Below are 18,329 nucleotides of genomic sequence, written 5' to 3'. Positions count from 1 at the left end.
ATGTTACATGCCTTAGGGTTTCTCACCTGCCATCCAGTTACTGCTTCAGAAAGGCATGGGTCCCCTTTAGGTCACATACCCCAGAACGCAATTGGTGTTCCCACTGGTGACTGACACCTATGTTTAGGCAGTGAATCAAGACCCTGCTGATGGTGTAGGGCTTAATTCTGTAGTACAGGGATAGAACATGTTTACTGTTTATCTTGTATTGGACCCTCACTGAAGTCTTACAGCTGCCAGTCTTCTGAAGGCTTGCATTTAACATTTTCCAAAAAGGAGGTTATACATCTACAAATGAAATTTCCCATACCAAAAGTAACCATTATAGCACAACATATTTCCACAGGGAAGTGCACATTTCTTCATCTGCACAAAGTCCTTCTTACATTACTAAAATAGCAAAACAGGAGGCAAAGGCAGTGTGAAGTAAGAAGTACGACAAATGTTCTCTCCTAGACTGTGCAATCCTTTCTTGGGGACTCCATCTGCATGAAATGTAAATTTATTAAGCAGTTCAACTTTAAAATGCCTTCCCATGTGATTTAAGCTGATGAGTTTGGTATAGGCTCAAGCATATGGCAAGGTGACAGATTGCTTAATGAGACAGTTACAGGACTAACTGCTTCAGTAACTGGAGGGACAGTGAAGGACAATCTAGGCAACAAGCCTGAAGATAAAAGGTGGAGTAGGTGGTTATCTTAGCGAGGAGAGAAGGACTCTCAGCTCAACATGGCTTTGGCATAAGCAAAGTAGGCATCAGGATTATGATTTCTGTTATACCCTCAAAGCTGCTGCCATAAGTGATTACCTGTCTGTCTACACTTAGAGCTCATCTTAATGTTAGTTGCATATGAACAAGGATGGTACGATTATTTCAGTCAGATTGTTAACTTGATTGTATGAACAGAGAATACTAACTCCCATAGTGAGGAATAGTTCAATTGAATAAAACATGCTTGCTCATGATAATGAAGACAGAGACTCAGGTTATGAACTGAAGATCAGTTTCCTCAGCTGAAAACCCTGTCAGAATGTCAATCACATGAAGAAGAAAGAATACAAGCATAAGACTGAAATACTCACTTGATCCCTCAGTGATTGTGCTGTTTATGGAGCTTCCTCCAGTTGAACTGCATTTTTTGCTGTCTTTGAACTGTTTGCGTCTCCTGGCCCACTGGTCTATTGCTTCTTCCTGGGAACTATCGCTTGCTCTGGTGTCTTTCATCAAAGGTAGCTTTCTGGTTTTATTCATTTCTGACTTCAAGTCTAAATTACAACCAGACACTGTTTGTGAGGAATGCGGAAGACACCTTTAACAACTACACTGTTTAAAATTTCCACATTCTAAATACAAGAATAACCTAACCAAACACAGAAAAGAAAATACTAAGTAGTACTGAAAATATTAATAAAGTATGTATTTTAGACTAGTTGAGGTCTTCATGCAGAGAAAAGTACATGTAATTACCTTGTGGTAGTGGCATCTGTCGTACCTACGTAGCCATTTGTATAGCACCAGTTTTATGCAGAAACATGTAACTTGCTCATGGATTGTATTACAAGTGCTCATACATTTTTGAAGTGGTCAGCATGTAGATATAAAAAGTGCTATTTAAATATTAAAAATCTTGCAAAACACACATGCAGATAAAAAGAGGATATACCTTTCTACTTTAGGTTTCTTTCCAGGTAGGGCCATATAAATCTATTTGTTGTATTACTATTTCAGATAAAACAACAATTGGAAAACAGACTTTGTGTTAGATTCTGTTCTGAAAATGCAACTGTACCCACTGGCAAGGGCAGATAGGGAGAAAGTGAGCCTAGCCTCAGCAGGCTCCCTAGAGGACTGTGTCAGTACTCTCTTGGCTCAATAACCTCTTTCTGTCTTCAGTTAGATCTTCATCACAGACCTGTGTCACTGAGCTCCTTTTCCAAGGCAGTTGGCTAAAGTTGACATTCAGGAAACTTATTTCTTGTAGTGCTCTTGTACTGCTCTTTGCATAAGTCCTTGCCCCTCTGATAATAATTAAGTTGCCACAACACCAGAAGACTTGTAGATTGCCTGGATTCCCCTGTCCTGTTTACGACATATGCATCTGTACTAGATGCTCTCACTCTGTTGAAATAAGCTACGTGTCCTTTCCAGCATCACTGAGCACAGGAAGTCCCACATCACCCCTTGTGCCCAATATCTTGACTGAGTAGGTCAGTATTGCCACATTACAAGTGGACTTTGTTTCATATTAACGAGTTTTAAAACAAGGTAGGACCTCCACAGTGTTGCTAAGAATAATAACACAGATGAAAAATCAAAATACAAACATAGACCAAAAGGGGGCCAAAATTACCAACCAGGTGAAGTGATAGGTAAGAGAAAGAACACACATAGGTAATTCTTAGCAAGGGGTAAAAGGAAAGAGGAGAGAATAAAATACAAATCCAAGAAATAGCTACACCTCACTTGTGTGCTGTGTGTCTAACCCCTGAGGTCTGAAGTGTAAGCCAAGACTTTTGAGCATGCAGGCTTCCTTGAGTGTCTTCTTTCTATATCTTGTTCTAAAGAGATTTCCATTTAATTAATTCTCTATGTATTTTAGTATCTTAGATATTGATCTATATAGCAATATCTAGCAATATAGTATATATAGATTTCAGGCATTTTTGAAATTTCCAGTGCCAAACAAGATGACCTTGGAGAGATACCAGTATTTTCTGCAGATGTTGTGAACTAGAAAGATTATTAAAAACTTCCTGATGTTTTTTATAATGATTCTTAAGTACATTTTCCCATGGTAAGGAAGTATGTATTTTTCAATAGTATAAACCTCCTAACCTCCAAACCTGCTGGAACTATTTTCTTCTGGAAAGGATGCTCTGAGTTGTATTTGCATATAATTTAACATTAAAAAAAAATAATTAAAATTAAAGTGTTTGGAGTGATATTTCAAACGCACACACACACATATGTACATATTCACGATGTAAAAAACTTACATTGTAGTGTGCAGTGTCCCAGCATGTTTTTACATTTTTATGATTCAAAACACTTCTTTTAAATGACTGGTTATAGATATGGGTAGGTAGATTACAGAAGGGAAGACAGGAAATTTTCTAAAAGACTAGCTATCAAAAATCTTGTTTGTCTGTAGTTTTCTTAACTACATGAAGAGAGGGGAAGAGAAGGTTAAATGATCCACTATGGTCATTCCACGACATGTAAAAGCTCAGCCAGAATTAGGACCAAGATGTACTTAGTATTATTTGCTTAGATCACATGGATTCCAGAAACAGATTTATGTGGTTTAAAACACTGACTAGAGCTCTGAGTTCATGCCACATGGCAACTGCAAATTCCCCTTCCTGTTTTGGTGTTTGTTTCTTTCATGAAGTGCATAGGATGGGCTGACTGTTTAATGTTAGAAACCCACTTCTTGAGCAAAGCTGCATTAAAATTTTCTTTATTTTTTGTATTTAAATTACTTGGCTCTACAAGATGGCTCCAGGGATCCTCAGCACAATAACTGCATATTATAACCAAATGACCAAGCATACCAATATAATCTCTTTGTAAAAGTTTTAATATACTTTTCCCATAAAAGATGTCACTAAAGCACTAAACCACCTGTGCAAAAGGTGTGTAACTGATATTAACTTCAAAAGTCTTATATAAAACACCTACCTTTCTGACTAATCTGTTTTACTGATGATGGGGGTATATCTGGATTCTGATGAAAATCTTCTTTCATTTCAATCTTTTTCTCAACTTCATAAGAGTTGGATTTGGCTAACAGAGGTAGTTGATGTGTTCCAGGCTCTCCCCTTAAGCTATCATCTGTTGGCTCTTTACTGCAAAAGTTCTTTGGTCTTTCATTGACATCTGAATGTTCTGCCAGATTCTCTTTCCTTTCAGTGTAGGCTAAAAAGGTAGATGATATGGCAGCCTGTGCTGAATCATTATGACCATTTGATTCAACATGGATATGGCCAGATTTATCTTGTGTCTCAGGAAAGCTTTCTGATTCATTATTTGTGTCGTGCTCCTTGGGATCAAATAGCGAGGATGACAGCAAGGATTTTTCTTGTATACTACAGGGAAGCTTAGACTCTTTTTTCACTACAGAGCCAAAAGAATCAGCTATTAATTTAGTGTCACCTTGTATGAGTCTTCGTTCTAGTTCTCCAGTTATCACAGTCATCACTGACCCTCTCCTTTTCTTTGTTACCTCAGGCTCTGCAGGGCGTGGGTAAACCTTTTGCTGTAAAGCTGAAAACTGGTTTGGGGCACTTTCTGTAGATGCATAATTAGTACTTTCCTTGTCATTAGTAAGTACATCTGAATGGCTTCTAGAATGTGGAGATATCTGTAGCAACTGAGCTTTGTTCTGCATTTCAACGTGTTTTTCTAGGTGGTTGTACTCTGTTGTTCCTTCATCTAAAGCATCTTCGGTAGACTCAGAGTCTTCCTCCCATATAGCTACGTTTCTCAGAGGCTCCTCATGCCTGTTTTCTTTTTTCTCATTTATAGTACCACTGGAATGAAGACTCTCCATTAATGTTTCTTCTGTTCCTTCACCTTGCCCCACATAGTCTGCATAGTCATTCAGTAAACAAGTGTCATCTAGACTTTCTTCAGGCTCAGATGGATAAATGGTAGTATTATGATCAAATGACATGAAAGCATACTGATATGAAGACTTAAGGACCCTCAGACTTCTCAGTGAGGAGGTCAAGTCAGGACACTTAGAAAGTTCTGTACAGCTGGTATGAACATATGAGTTCCTGTTATAGACATCTCCCGCTTTGGTCTCCTTAGGCAATACTTTTAAGGATGGCAATGAATAAAAGCCAGAATCCCTTCTGGGGTGAACTGGTGATGGTACATCAAGGGTAGTGTCTGGGAAAGACTTTCTTCTTGCTGGTTTTTGCCCTGTGCCTTTGCATTTGTCACAGTTGTTTCTCTCTTGACCTAATATGTTGCTCTTATTGATATGCTCCTTCCCAATGTTTGGGTTATTCAGGGTATTACTAGCTACAGGACAATTTGTATTATTTATTTTTGAGAAAAGTATTCTATCTTTTGAAAAATCATCCTTTTCATTGATGTGGTCTTCATAGTCCTTTTTGTTATGTTTCCAGAAATAATCTTCTTCTCCCCAAATACTCAAGGCTGTAGAGACGCTGTCAGATTCCTTACTGTCATTAACAGGGTACAAAGATCCCCCCTCTGCAATTGTATCCAAATGCATTTTGTCACAGTCAGCAAATTCTTTAGGTGGAGGGAGAAGCATACATCCATCTGCAAATGCACAGTCTGCTTTTTCATGAAAGCTAAAAGATGACTCACAATCTGTATTGCAAGGTGCTTCTGCTACAGAATAATCTATTTCACTCCAATACATATCTTCATGTTCTGTGTTGCCAGTTTTGCACTGTGCCTGATCACCAGGTTTGATGTTAAGCTTTAGATTTTTCTTTCTGCTGATACATTCCACTCTAATTTCCTTTGCTTCAATGTTCATTTTCAACGAGGCATTTTCGTTGATGGCACTTTGAGTTTTATGTTTATGCCCTTTATATTTCCCATTGTGTTCTGCTGAACAGCCAGTCGAAGAACACTGGTACTTTGAACATTTTGAACACTGGCTTTTCTGATATTGTCTTTCATCACAATGTTTATTGTTCTTTGAACTTTTCCTTTTTTCAGTTACAAGCTTTTTTCCAGAATCAAACAAAGAAACATTCTTGATTTCTACTTTCACATTAAAAGAACCATATTTAACTTCTGCTATAATTTTTCCAGTAGCCAAGCTGATGGACTCTGCAGAGTCTGGCTTGCCCCACAGTGTAATTTTTCCTGTAGATGAGCCCTCTGATTCACCAAAAGTTACTGTAGCTAGGAGTTCATCTTGCTGAGGAGAGAACATCTGAGTAGGGTAGTTCTTTTCCTTCTTTTCTTCTTTTTCACTGTCTGATCCATTATCAAGGTCTCTGTCTTCAGATGCATCTGAGCTACTCCGATTCTTGTTTTCATGATCTTTTCTATCTTCTTTAGCACCCTTTACATCCAATGGCTCAGTGAAGTGAGCCAGAGCCTCATCTGCTTTATTGTCAAGGCTTCCTACATTTTGCTGGCACTTACAAATGGGTGACAAGTGTTCATCTGATTTAAGGTAAAAAAAAAAAGAAAACACATTTTCCCCATGATTTGGTAAGCAGTATCACAAATGTATGATTAACTTTGAGACACTTTCCATAGAAAGTGTCTATTATATCTTTAAGGTGCAGGGTATATTCCACAACATTATTTTTTCATTTCAATATTAAATTCTTTAGTCTTAATTATCCGGTAAGTACTGTGAGGTCAGGTAAACAGGGTAGGCCATGTTAACTCACTCTGACTGGAAAAAAATTATATATTAACACTTTTTCTTTCTCAAAAATTTTACAGTTGTTAGAGGATAAGATATTCTATTTGTATATAGAAGGATCCACCCTTTTTACTTCCATTACCCCTCTCAGTATTTACTTTGTTCCTGTGAACACACTGGGACAATCAATATCCCATTGCATATTTACAGTTTTGAGTAAATTACATGGAACTTGACTTTTATAATCCTTTTACAGGTGAGCAAACAAAGGGATTAATGAATGTCACAATCACACAGTAGATCATTGGCAGATTGCCAGGAGGTGTGAGCCATAGCTTGCTGTTCAAAGCAGAAGAAAATACTGTTTCCTGGCAGGGGCTGGACTAGGCAAGTTTTCATGGCAATCTTACAATTACATAAAATTCTCCCTTGTTTGGGCTTTTTTTAGAAGAGGTCATGTGCATTAAAGAGTAACAGTTTACAGTGACATCTACCTAAGCAGAACTAGAACAAGCCATTAAACTTGGACAACATTGACAAATGTACAGCAAGAATGCTGAAAATGTGAGGCAATTAAACACCAACAACTTTGGAAAGACTTTGCCAGAGATAGCTAAGATAGAAGCTCAACTAAAATAAAACAGCTAGCCTCATCAAGACATCACCTGTATGTACCACACTTGAGTGTAGACATTTCCAATTTGACAAACAGCTTTGGGCACAAAGATGGATTTCTGTCTTGATGAGTAAATGCAGAGTAACCTCCTATGTTTTTGATGTTTTTACGTCAAATTAAACATTTCTGTAAACTTACATTCTCTGGAATCAGAGCTCTTTCTGCCCTTGCAGCTTTTTCTTCTTTTTCTACTCATTTCTAAGAACTGAGGGCATCTGGGTTCCTCTCTTCTGTGTGGGAGGGAAAACATTGGATAATGAGAAAGTTTCTCTGGAATAATTTTGCTCTCTATCTCAGGCTTTCTAAGTTGGCTTTTCTCCTGTGTAAGAACTGACTGGTTACAATGAAAAATAGAAAAGTGCTAGGGGAGGTACTAATGAATCTGTTTTCATCTTTTGGTTATTTGGGACCACATTTGAAAAGTTTCCAAATAATAGCTTAAAATCAAGGTCTGATGATCTCAGCTATGGGGCCCAAACCAAAACTCTTCAAAGTCTTTGGGAGATTTGGGCAGTAGCTAAACTTTCCCAGCCTAAAATTTTATCTGATTCTGATTTTTAGAGATCATTATTTTGTTTTAAGCGTTCATTTTAAATTCAGTCTTATCTATATACATAATGAAATACTTAATAATAATTGTTCTTTCTCTGAGAAAAATTCAGACTTAATATAAGAGAATAAAAGGCCTCAGCTAGGACTAAGTGCATAGCTGAGCAGCATGCAGAGCAAAACAACATGCATCTCACAGTCTGGGTTGTCCCTTGCATTTCTTTGTGGGAAGAAGAAAATTGCCTTTTTTCATGTCACAGGGGAACTTGTTAAATGTAAGATTAACTGTTAATGCTGACTTAGTATTGAAGATCTATTCCAATTAAAATCAAATGGCAATGGAAAACATCTAATAATTAATTTAAAAACATTATTAGTTTCCCAAAATCAAGAAAACAGAAATTAAAAAGTCTGTGTTTCTCCACAGGCCTGTGGAAAATTTCATTGTCTGAATATAACAGACCTTAAGAAACGTGGTATCAAAGGAAGCTCAGCCCAAGGGAGACATTACAGATTATACTATTTGTCAGCTTTAATAATTCAAGACACATGAAGAATCCCTAAATCCCCAATGAGGATATGAGCTTTGCATCCATGTTTACTTAGTCATTTTCTTACAGGTGATCACTGAAGTGAGACCTTAAATTTATACTGAAGTGAGCAGAATAGCTGAAATCCAGAGTCATCTATCATTCCTATTGTGCAATGGGGCTGAATACTGGCTGAAGCCATGGTAGTGATGGAAAAGGTCTGTATCCTACAGAGCAGGGTTACTCTGTAGAAGATATCTAGCCAATTAGAATCGGCAGCATTTTCTGAGATTGATGTTTCCTTGGAAGATTGACCAAAACTCACAACCAGGTTGTTTTTTTGTTTGTTTGTTTGTTTTTACAGTATTAAAATATAATGAAAATACTCAACTTCCCAAAATAACTCAATGTGTTAAGATTTGCTTCTGTTTATTTAATCCAAAGATTTTCTATTGTATTCTGAATGACATCAGAATAGACAATTCACATTGTTTGAAATGAGAAGTATTCAAACTGCTAGTACATCATTAAGAGAGTCTTGAAAACCAGTAGAGTTATGTTGGGAAAAATCAACTGACTGCAAGTGCTACTAGTCATAATAATCTTTAAAGGATCATTCATCAGTACATCAAATATGTCATTGTGGAAAGAGCATGAATGTATTTTCCAGGCTGTGAACTTACCTGGTATAAAAGGGAAGTATGGATTTTGTTATAAAAATGAGGATTAGGATAAAGCCATTTAAATCATTGCATTGATGTTACAAGACTCATGTTACATGTCACTGCATGAAGTGACACATAGCTACCCAAACAGCTGGGAAGAAATTATTTCAAGACACAGTTATTGACTTCTACCTCTGAAAACTTTAATTTTGTGTGAGGCTAAACAACTGGATGTGCCAGAGCACTAACATATACATTAGCTGGTTGAAAAAATGCAAGCATTCTTCCCTGTTTTTTTGGAAGACACTCTGGTGTGAGAAAGTTTTGTATTTATTTCACAACAAACACTTTGGAATGTTAACACTGGCAATTCCCAGGATGAAACTGTATCTCTCTCTTTTCTCCAGGTGTTTTTAGACTTCCAGCTTGACAGCCAGGCAAACCTGCCAGCTGAGCTGTTTTCAGTGGGAAGAATGATTTTAAAGCCAAATACAAGGCTTTAAAGGACATGGAGGGCAAGAGCTGGGACTGATATTTATCTGCAGTTTTGGATATGGGGCAGTTTCAGTATCCTTTTGAAGAGTTACATATGCAAGTATGCTAAGAGTATCAAACTTGTGTTTAGAGGTTTCTTATGTAAGATCTGCAGAATGGTGCATATATTTATGACAGTAAGAACAACAGTCTAACAGAGCTCCATAATCTGACTGTGATACTTGAAATTTCAGTTATATTTCATTAAGTTCTAATTGCAAAAACATTTTTACTTCTAGGAACTACCTCAGTTCAACCTAACAAAGATGCTACACACTCAATTTCTTCCCCTTCCCCTTCCCCTTCTGGATCTTTTGATGCTCCCCAAGAATTTAACTTTCATGACTTTTTCCCTGGCCTATGGTCAGTAATGAAATGGTTAATCTTAATATAGGAAATGTGATTGCTAAGCTTCCTTGCTAAAATGCTGTTAAAATTATATGCAGACCAAGAATAGCTGCCTGTTTTACTCTACCCTCTCTTTACCTTTGGCTATTAATTGTACATCTGTATGCATTACAGTTTACTCTTTAATGAAAATCTGTATTTTACTGAATGCTGAACCCACCTTACAGGCCAGGAATAGATTTAGTACATGAAGTGTTTAAGGCCTTCTTTTAGGGAAGAATAATAGCCACAACTATAATTGCTTAGCAGTGGATTTGAATTATGTTGACTTTGGAGATAAGGTTAGCGTGGTTCAAGATGGATGGAGGAGTAGAAAAGTGAAAGAACATTGAACAATACCAAAAAGAAAAGAGAAAACACTCTAAGAAGGATGCTGGAATAATAAAGGAGATAGAAAGTATTGTGTTTTAATACAAATGAAAATCATATTCATTTAAGTTTCTCCTCATAGTTGTACATTTTGCCAGGTTTTGTCATGGCAAAACATCATAAAACTTTGCAGAATAAATTCTAGGTCTGAGGAGGTCACTAGTTCTACTACTATTCAAATAACATTTAGTGGCATAGTACAGTCTGAAAGTACTGAAGGTAGATAGTGTTGGTTCTCTGCATGCCAGGATTATGGAAGATGATTATAGCATCTTCTAAAACTGAGTAATTTGAGCACCAGTGTGAAATCATCAGTAGAGATAGCCAGAGGTTAAATTTGCTCATACCAGTAAGATTACAGATTTTGCTGGTCAAAATTGAGATGTAAGACCTAAGTGAACAGAATGATTAAGCTGTTTATGTTCAAAATTTTTTAAAATAATCATATATCCAGTGTGTTAAATTATTGGTGTCTTCAAGTAATTATCAAGTAAACATTGGAAAGAACCTTTATGATGCAAATCATAGAATCATTTAGGTTGAAAAAGACCTTTGAGATCAAGACCAACTCTTACATCCCAGCTGCCAAGTCCATCACTAAACCACATCCCTAAGCATCGCATTTACACCTTTTTTAAAGGCCTCCAGGGATGGTGATTCCACCATCTCCCTGGGCAGCCTGTTCCAGTGCTTCACCACCCTTTCAGTGAAGAAGTTTTTCCTAATATCCAATCTAAACCTCCCCTGGTGCAACTTGAGGCTGTTTCCTCTCATCCTGTTGCTAGTTACCTGGGAGAAGAGACCAACCCCATCTGCCTACAGCCTCCTGCCAGGGAGTTGTGGAGAGCAGTAAGGGCCCCCCTGAGCCTCCTCTTCTCCAGACTGAAGAACTCCAGTTTCCTCAGCTGCTCCTCAGAAGGGTTGTGCTCCAGATCCTTCACCTTGTAGCGAAGGGCCCGAAACTGAACACGGGGTTTGAGGTGCAGCCTCACCAGTGCCCAGTACAGGGGGGCGATCACTGCCCTGGTCCTGCTGGCCACACTGTGTCTGATACAGGCCAGGGTGCTGCTGGCCGCCTGGGCCCCCTGGGCACACTGCTGGCTCCTGCCCAGCCGGCCGTCACCCAGCACCCCCAGGCCCTTTCCCACCAGGCCCTTTCCAGCCGCTCTGCCCCAGCCTGTAGCGCTGCGTGGGGCTGGTGTGACCCAAGGGCAGGACCCGGCACTGAGCCCTGCTGAACCTCATACAACTGGCCTGGGCCCATCGCTCCAGCCTGCCCAGATCCCTCTGCAGAGCCTCCTGCCCTCAGGCAGATCAACTCACCTCCCAGCTTGGTGTGGTCAGCAAACTCACTGAGGGTGCACTTGATCCCCTCATCCAGATCATCAATAAAGACATATTAAACAGAACTGGCCCCAGTACTGAGCCCTGGGGAACTCCACTTGTAACCGACTACCAGCGGATGCAACTCCACTTACTATCACTCTTACAGTATTTTTGTTGTCTTTACTTCATTTCCGTATGTTAATTTATGCTTTCTCCTGTAAGCTTTATCACATCAAAAGAGGCACCATTTCTTTCCTTTTCACTCATCTTTTCTACGCCTTTTTTTCTTGCATTTTCTCAGTGTATTCTTGCTTTGTTGGTCCTACCACTGAGATACTCTCACAGGATTAGGAATTTCATCACCTTCAATCCTAGTCACGAGTAGACACATTGACTTGAGCAAGGATTAGATGTATGCATCAGGACTGCAGGGTAAAACCCTGCATTAGGGACTGTTCTGTCCACTGCTGGACACTGGATGAACACTAGTCCAATTAGTTTAGATAAGAACAGAGACACTCAGCAGTTCACTGGACGGAAGCCAGCATTCGCTGACAATGCTCTACATGACAGGTTATTCTTACTACAAGCAGCAGTGCTTGGGTAGCTCAGAATAGTAACTTCTTAATTTTGAGTGAAAAACCACTCTCCATCATAAATGTAGTTAAAGCTCTGTCTAGAATTTGTTAATTTTCACTGTGAATAACATCTGTAATAGAATTTCTTTATAATGCAAGTGATGACAAGCTTTGTGATAATAAAGGCAATCAAATATTTTTGTAACATATGCCTCTGGGATCATCTTGTTAGGCAGGAAAAGTTGTCTTAAAAATGCTTGTTGGACGTAAAATTGAAAATACAGGAGTTACTTTACTTCACTTTTATATATTTATATAATGGATATTTTATGTGAAAACATGAGTTCAGTTTTCTAAACAAGCATGTTCAGTGAACTTACACAGTAATGATGAGACACTGGCAGAAAAGACAAACTAAAAAAAGGAAAGGAAAATATGGAGAAAATATTTAACAATGTTGAATCAGAATGCTGTGGTGACACAATACATTTGCAAAATATTTAATGCTTTTTCAGGATAATATTAATTGCCCTTTCAGTCAGTCTCTTTCTTATAATTTCAGTATCTTATGTTGTAGAAGGCATGGCTATAAATATATTTGGCGGCAGCTCACTGTATGCTTCCCCACTAAATCCTATACTGTTCACAGACTGTAGAAGAATGATGTCACAGAATACCAAAACAATCCTTTCTGAAACAAGACCCTTCTACTGCTCTTTCTTTCTGAATTTCAAATGCATCAAAGCCTTCTGATTACCTTCCTCTGGATACAAAATCCTACTTTTTGTCCTCATTGCCTTACGTAACCTTAACTACACTGGATTTTGTTCTCATTGAGTTTCATTGTGTTTCTTCTTCTGTTTCTCTGTATTCATCCCTTCCATACTAATCTTTGCTCTGACTTTGTTCCTTGTTACCAACTACATTTGGCCGAGTCTCTCACTGCTTAGTTCCTCTCCTCCTCTAAGACTATTCTTAAAGCTTGATTTTTCCTTGTGAATTTTTTTTACTCTCCTTACTGATTGTGTTTTGTGGCATATTACCTATGTTAGCTTTTACGCATTGAGGCAGATGCCCCACAGATAATTTACTCTTAACAGAGATAATGTCATTAGAATGAGTTGTGAATGAGAGCCTAGTAGTTCCACAGAGAGCAAGCGAAAAGGGGTCATCATTGATTTACCTCTTATTTACCTCACTTCTTATTCACATACCTTCTGGCTATGCCTTTTTTTCTACAAAGATGCTCCAAATCTCTTTATCAAGCCCCTACTATTACCTTATTTGAATAATTTCTGAACACCCATTTTCACTGTACTGTTGCCAGAGAATGTATTCTACACCAAACACATGCCAGAAAAGCAATGTTATAAAAAATGCCGGTCTTAGTAGTGTTTGTTACTCTTTGCCTCAGCTGGTGTGAATCTTACTTCCATTTGTTTGTAGTTTCATCTATATATTTTCCAGAAAAGAATGGTCTTTAAAAAAACACAAGGACCAATGTTTGCAAAATGTCTAGAACAAGGGAAGCAGGCAGCCATTTACAGGGGCTGTAACAGGACCCTAAAGCATTTTACAAAATCAATTAAAGCATTCCATTCAAGTGAGACTCAGTACCTATCTAGCAGTATCCAATTAGCTACAAGAATATCACATCCAAATTAAAAACTTAGAAAAGCATGGGTAAGTGAAATTAATCTGCAGCAGGTATTGTACTAGGATCCAGTGATCAACCATTTTATTTCACGAAATGTGCTGTGGGACTTTTAATGAGCACACCAAATCAGAGCCTTGCTTTTTCAGATCATGAAAAGACAGCAACACTAGTCAATAATATATCTGCAGTTCTGATAGTCAAGGAAGATTACTGTCTAAGCAACTAGAATGTCACTTGTGTCTAAAATGAGCACATTCAGGAAATCCAAACCCCATGTAATAAGATTTTGCATTATTTTGGACTCTTCTATAAGCAAGAAGTGATACCAGACAAAGTGTTAAATGGGTTTTGACCTATCTTTTTTAAAGGAATAGTGGGCACACTGTTGTCACCATTAAGTTAAACATACCTCCCTGCAGGCAAGGTGCTCTTCACTTTACTTTTAAAAGAAGGCTAATAAAGTAGGAGTCAGTCAAATGTTTTCAAGATTATTTTAACTGAGAACTGAGAATGCAAGTGCCAGCAAATCCTTAGTAAAAAATAGTTCAGCTATCATGGGTCGTACATGCACAAGCATTTCTGCCTTTTTAGGGAGAAGTCAAGTTCTAGGTCCAGCATTCAGTTCTTAAACTCTGCAAGGCCACATTTAACACTTACTTTTTTAATAAAGCTTCTGCCTACTTACTAAGTTAAACATGCTGTTTAATTATGTTGAGCTCTTGCTACAACAAGAAGAAATTATGCATTAATAAAGGTAAAGCATTTATTTTATAATTTGGAGATATTTCATTTCCGCATCAGCACTATTTATCTCTACCTTCATTTAAAGATATACAGTATTCCACTGCAACAAAATGGAGAATGAGTAGGTAGCCACTGTGCTGTAAATGGACCATACACAGATCACATGACGATTTTAACACAATTACTATATAATGAGTATTTCAACTTACTGATCAGATTTTTCCAGTGTTATCAGTTTAATGCAATAGATGTTCATGTATTTGTTGTCATCTATGTAAAAGCATTTTAAAAATCTGACATAGAGAACATATTTTATTATGGACTACATCTATTATACTGGATAAAAGTCACTTTGTCTTCCAGAAAAATTTCTGAAAATACGTATTAAAAAAAATCCTAGGAACAGCCATTTCTGTTTCCATCGTTGAACTTCTGCTATTCCTGTTTTAGAGACCAAAGGAAAAACTGCTAATATGAGTGTTAGATGGATTAGCCCTTTTCTTGTAAATTTGTCATTCCAGTATTTAGTGTGCTATCTTGGATTTTAGTTGCTTTTTTTTCTGTGTTGGCATGTAATTCATGCTTTGTCAGTATCAAACACAACAGCAGGCAAGTGAAATACCTTTCAGGTGTGATGTGGCAATTGGTCATTTACTTAGTAGAAATCTCACTATAACACACAATCATTTCCAGTAATGAAAAATAATTTCTATAGTTGAAAATATTACTGTCAATGAAGTACTACAATTCTTCATCAAGTCAAATTATTCAACTTCTTTGAGCTTCAGAATTGTCCATCCATCATAACAGAAACAATGTAAATCCAGAATCTTTGATTATACTTGAAACTCAGCTCATCAATAGAAACCTGCACAACAGTTGTACACTATAAAAATTTTCAAAGAAAATGAGGTAGCTTTTTAGAGAATGTCTGTGACTACAAAATAGAAATTACAGTTCAGTGAGAAAAATCTTTCCTATCTCACAGAATGCAGTAAGGGCAAAAAACCACCCCTATCCTAGCTTGTTGGGAAACTTGGATATCTTTTCTGATTATGCAGTTTCCAGGGTCACTTTCTCCAGAAGACTGCAAAAAGTAGGAGTAATTTGGGTTTAAAATGATAAAAATGGGATGTTTAAAATTTCATAGGCTCTTGTTTAGTTTTAGCAGGTGTGTTGAGAAAAGCTCTGCATTTCTTCACTGAACTGGGAGAGTGCCAGTGTCAGAATGTTTCTCTCCTTCAACAGAAATAAGAAAGTACTTTACCAAAGAGAGTTTAGTTTGCAGGATGATGAAATGGTAGGAGGAAAAAACTCCTATCCAGGCTTATTTAAGCTCTGCAAACTTGTTTGTAAGTTCGTAAGCTTCTCTGCTCAACAGTATGTAATATTGCTTCTTGATCAATAATCCTGTAGTCTTCCTCACACTCCACATCTTAAATACTAGTTGCAGAAAGACAATACAATTAAACTAAAGTTCATTCAGGTGTGCCTTCACTTCTAAAATTGTATGCTGCTATACTTTTAGTCTCTATATGCTAAAAGTAAGATGACACATACAATCTTGGGAATCAAAAAGCTATTTTAGAAATCCCTATCATTTAGGAAAATATTCCTATTTACAATCAAAAACCTACCTGAAAAATCCCTTCTATTTAGGAAACTATCATTTGTATTTATTCACAAAACTAAACCATATACTGAGCTACAACTGAAATTCTTTAGTTGTATTATGTTATGTACTATGTAAAACACCTGCTGAAATCCCATTTTATAAAATCTATGATGAGCTACAACAATTACTATCTACTGCCTGACAGGGTGTCACTTAAAATTAAAAGAAGTTTACACTTACTGTTACTATGCACCAATATTCATTTTCCTCAGACGCTTGCTATTATTGACTCTCTGTGAATAGTTTGCTTTCCTAAGCTCATGAAGGAGGGGCTGGCTGCCTTGCCTTGCTAAGGCTTAATAGGATAACAAGTTCAAATTTTTTTTTCCGTTGGACTTACCCACTTCTCTACTGTCAACCCCAGTCAGCAATGATATGCCGTATACAAATATCCTTCCAACCACTGAAGCAATAAAGGACTACTAGTTATTGAACTATTAACAACTAAAGCATGTAAAAAAAATAACAACTCAATTTACTGGTGCTTTACAAAATGTCAGCTTTGTGTGAAAAGCCTTAAATCAATCAGATTACTTAATTCAAATTAAAGATAAAAGAGGGAGCAATGTTGTTCTCTGTCTTGCTCCACTTCCTTTTCTATTTCTGTCTCCTAAGCTCAGAATCTGATTAGTATATTTAATTCCGTGAAGCATCATGACTGGTCTACCTTTAATGAGCCCACTGACATCCACTCCTTCTTCCTTCACATGTTGTAGAATCCAAGATAATAATGTGACAATATTCCTATACAAACCACAAAATATAATGTTCATGCTATAATTATCAACATTGGAATTACTTTATTTTTCACATGTTTACACATAGTATAAAAGAAGTATTCTCATAGGGACCAATGCAAAGTTTGTAAAAATTTCAGAATTGGTATTGTAGTTACATGAGCTTACATAAGATGCCATTACATCACATGAGCCTATAGCTTGGTTAGTAGTATCAATTTTGTTTTACTTAAACATAAACCCATAATCTATTTTTCCCCATTATTACATTATATTTCTATTATTTGTAAATTATTATAATTTCAAAAACACATAAAATACAGAATATTTACAAATTATATATTGAATACAAGTTAATTCTCTGTAGTGTACATGCAAACTGGGAGAAAAGGCATCTCCAGAATTTTCTGCCTTGTAATGAGTACTCTGTAATGAGTAACTCTTTTTGCTCTGGTGCCATTGCAGAAGAAACAAAGATGACAGTGAGATCATTATTACAAACAGTGAACAAAACCTTTCTATCTTTAGTGGTTTAAGCAAAACTATTTTCTTAATGTACTGCATTAACTTAGTGGCAAGAAATTGCCTGCTTGCAAAGTTGCGCTCTTTTGGATAAGCCAAGCAACTCAAACCTTATGGAGGTTTTGCCCTGACCATATTCCAGTCAGAACCACTACACTCTGTGTTTAATTGTTGCTAAATTTAATTTGGCACTTCTCTAAATTGCTCTAATTGCTAAAAACCTACAGCATTTGCCTCTTAAATTGGGTATTTAATAAGTAATCTGCAAACAATAACTATCTTCTAGCAAGCTTCTATACACAGACATCTTCAAACCAAAACTCAATCCTAAGACCTACGAACACATCAAATTAAGCAATTAAAATCCAGGAAGAGTTTAAATAAAAAAAATTAAATTATCAAATTTGTATCCTTAAACAAGGGGTATTTTCACCTTCTTCGTGAATGGTTCATCTGCTGGGGAGGGAAAAAAGAAAAGAAAGCTTAAAAAGGACTGTTGGTTTAGCTTTTGAAAATGTGTGTGTATTTAAAATTGTTGCAACACCAGAAGATGTTAGAACTGAAAATCATTAAAATATCACTCTCAAACTGACAAGATTATTGAATATTCTTTTTCATATACTCCCTTTCTGCTTGTTTCACGCAGTAAAATGAAATTTCTCAAATTATTTATTAGTATGATAATTGCAGATATAGATTGTTTATACACATTCTCAATTAAAAAAAAAAAAAAGATTCTTAACATCAGTGTTTGTTATGGATACTTTCTTCTGAGTTTCACAGTTACAAAGCCACCCCTATAGCGACCCAACATAATTTCCTACATGAAAAACTAGTAATAGGATGGGTCTTACACATGTATTTTTAGTTACCTCATTGTGACAAATTATTTATCATGCTACCTATATTTGCTCTTTGCTTCACCTCCCTTCTATCTGCTTTTTATTTCTTCATTGTTCATCTTTTTTAATGTGTAATCATCATAGTA

At 36.8% G+C, this 18,329-nt stretch overlaps 1 protein-coding gene across 2 annotated transcripts in view; it reads right to left on the bottom strand.

The window, feature by feature from the left end:
• The window catches only part of LOC101918407 (uncharacterized), a 50,761-nt gene extending 34,360 nt beyond the window's left edge, over nucleotides 1-16,401 (bottom strand). The window contains exons 1-4 of one of the 2 annotated variants that reach the window (XM_027791201.2): nucleotides 16,263-16,401; nucleotides 7,186-7,277; nucleotides 3,683-6,163; nucleotides 1,084-1,266 (exon numbers count right to left, since the gene is read on the bottom strand). In XM_027791201.2, the coding sequence (XP_027647002.1) occupies nucleotides 1,084-1,266; nucleotides 3,683-6,163; nucleotides 7,186-7,243 (2,722 nt within the window). In that variant the 5' untranslated portion in view covers nucleotides 7,244-7,277; nucleotides 16,263-16,401. The remainder of the gene's footprint in view (nucleotides 1-1,083; nucleotides 1,267-3,682; nucleotides 6,164-7,185; nucleotides 7,278-16,262) is intronic. The other variant, XM_027791202.2, reaches the window with a different exon arrangement.
• Between the last annotated feature and the right edge of the window lie 1,928 nt (nucleotides 16,402-18,329).

Source organism: Falco peregrinus, chromosome Z, assembly GCF_023634155.1.
Source record: "Falco peregrinus isolate bFalPer1 chromosome Z, bFalPer1.pri, whole genome shotgun sequence".
NCBI lineage: Eukaryota > Metazoa > Chordata > Aves > Falconiformes > Falconidae > Falco > Falco peregrinus.
Note: the sequence above shows the minus strand (reverse complement) of the source record. Positions and strands in the feature narration are given on the sequence as shown.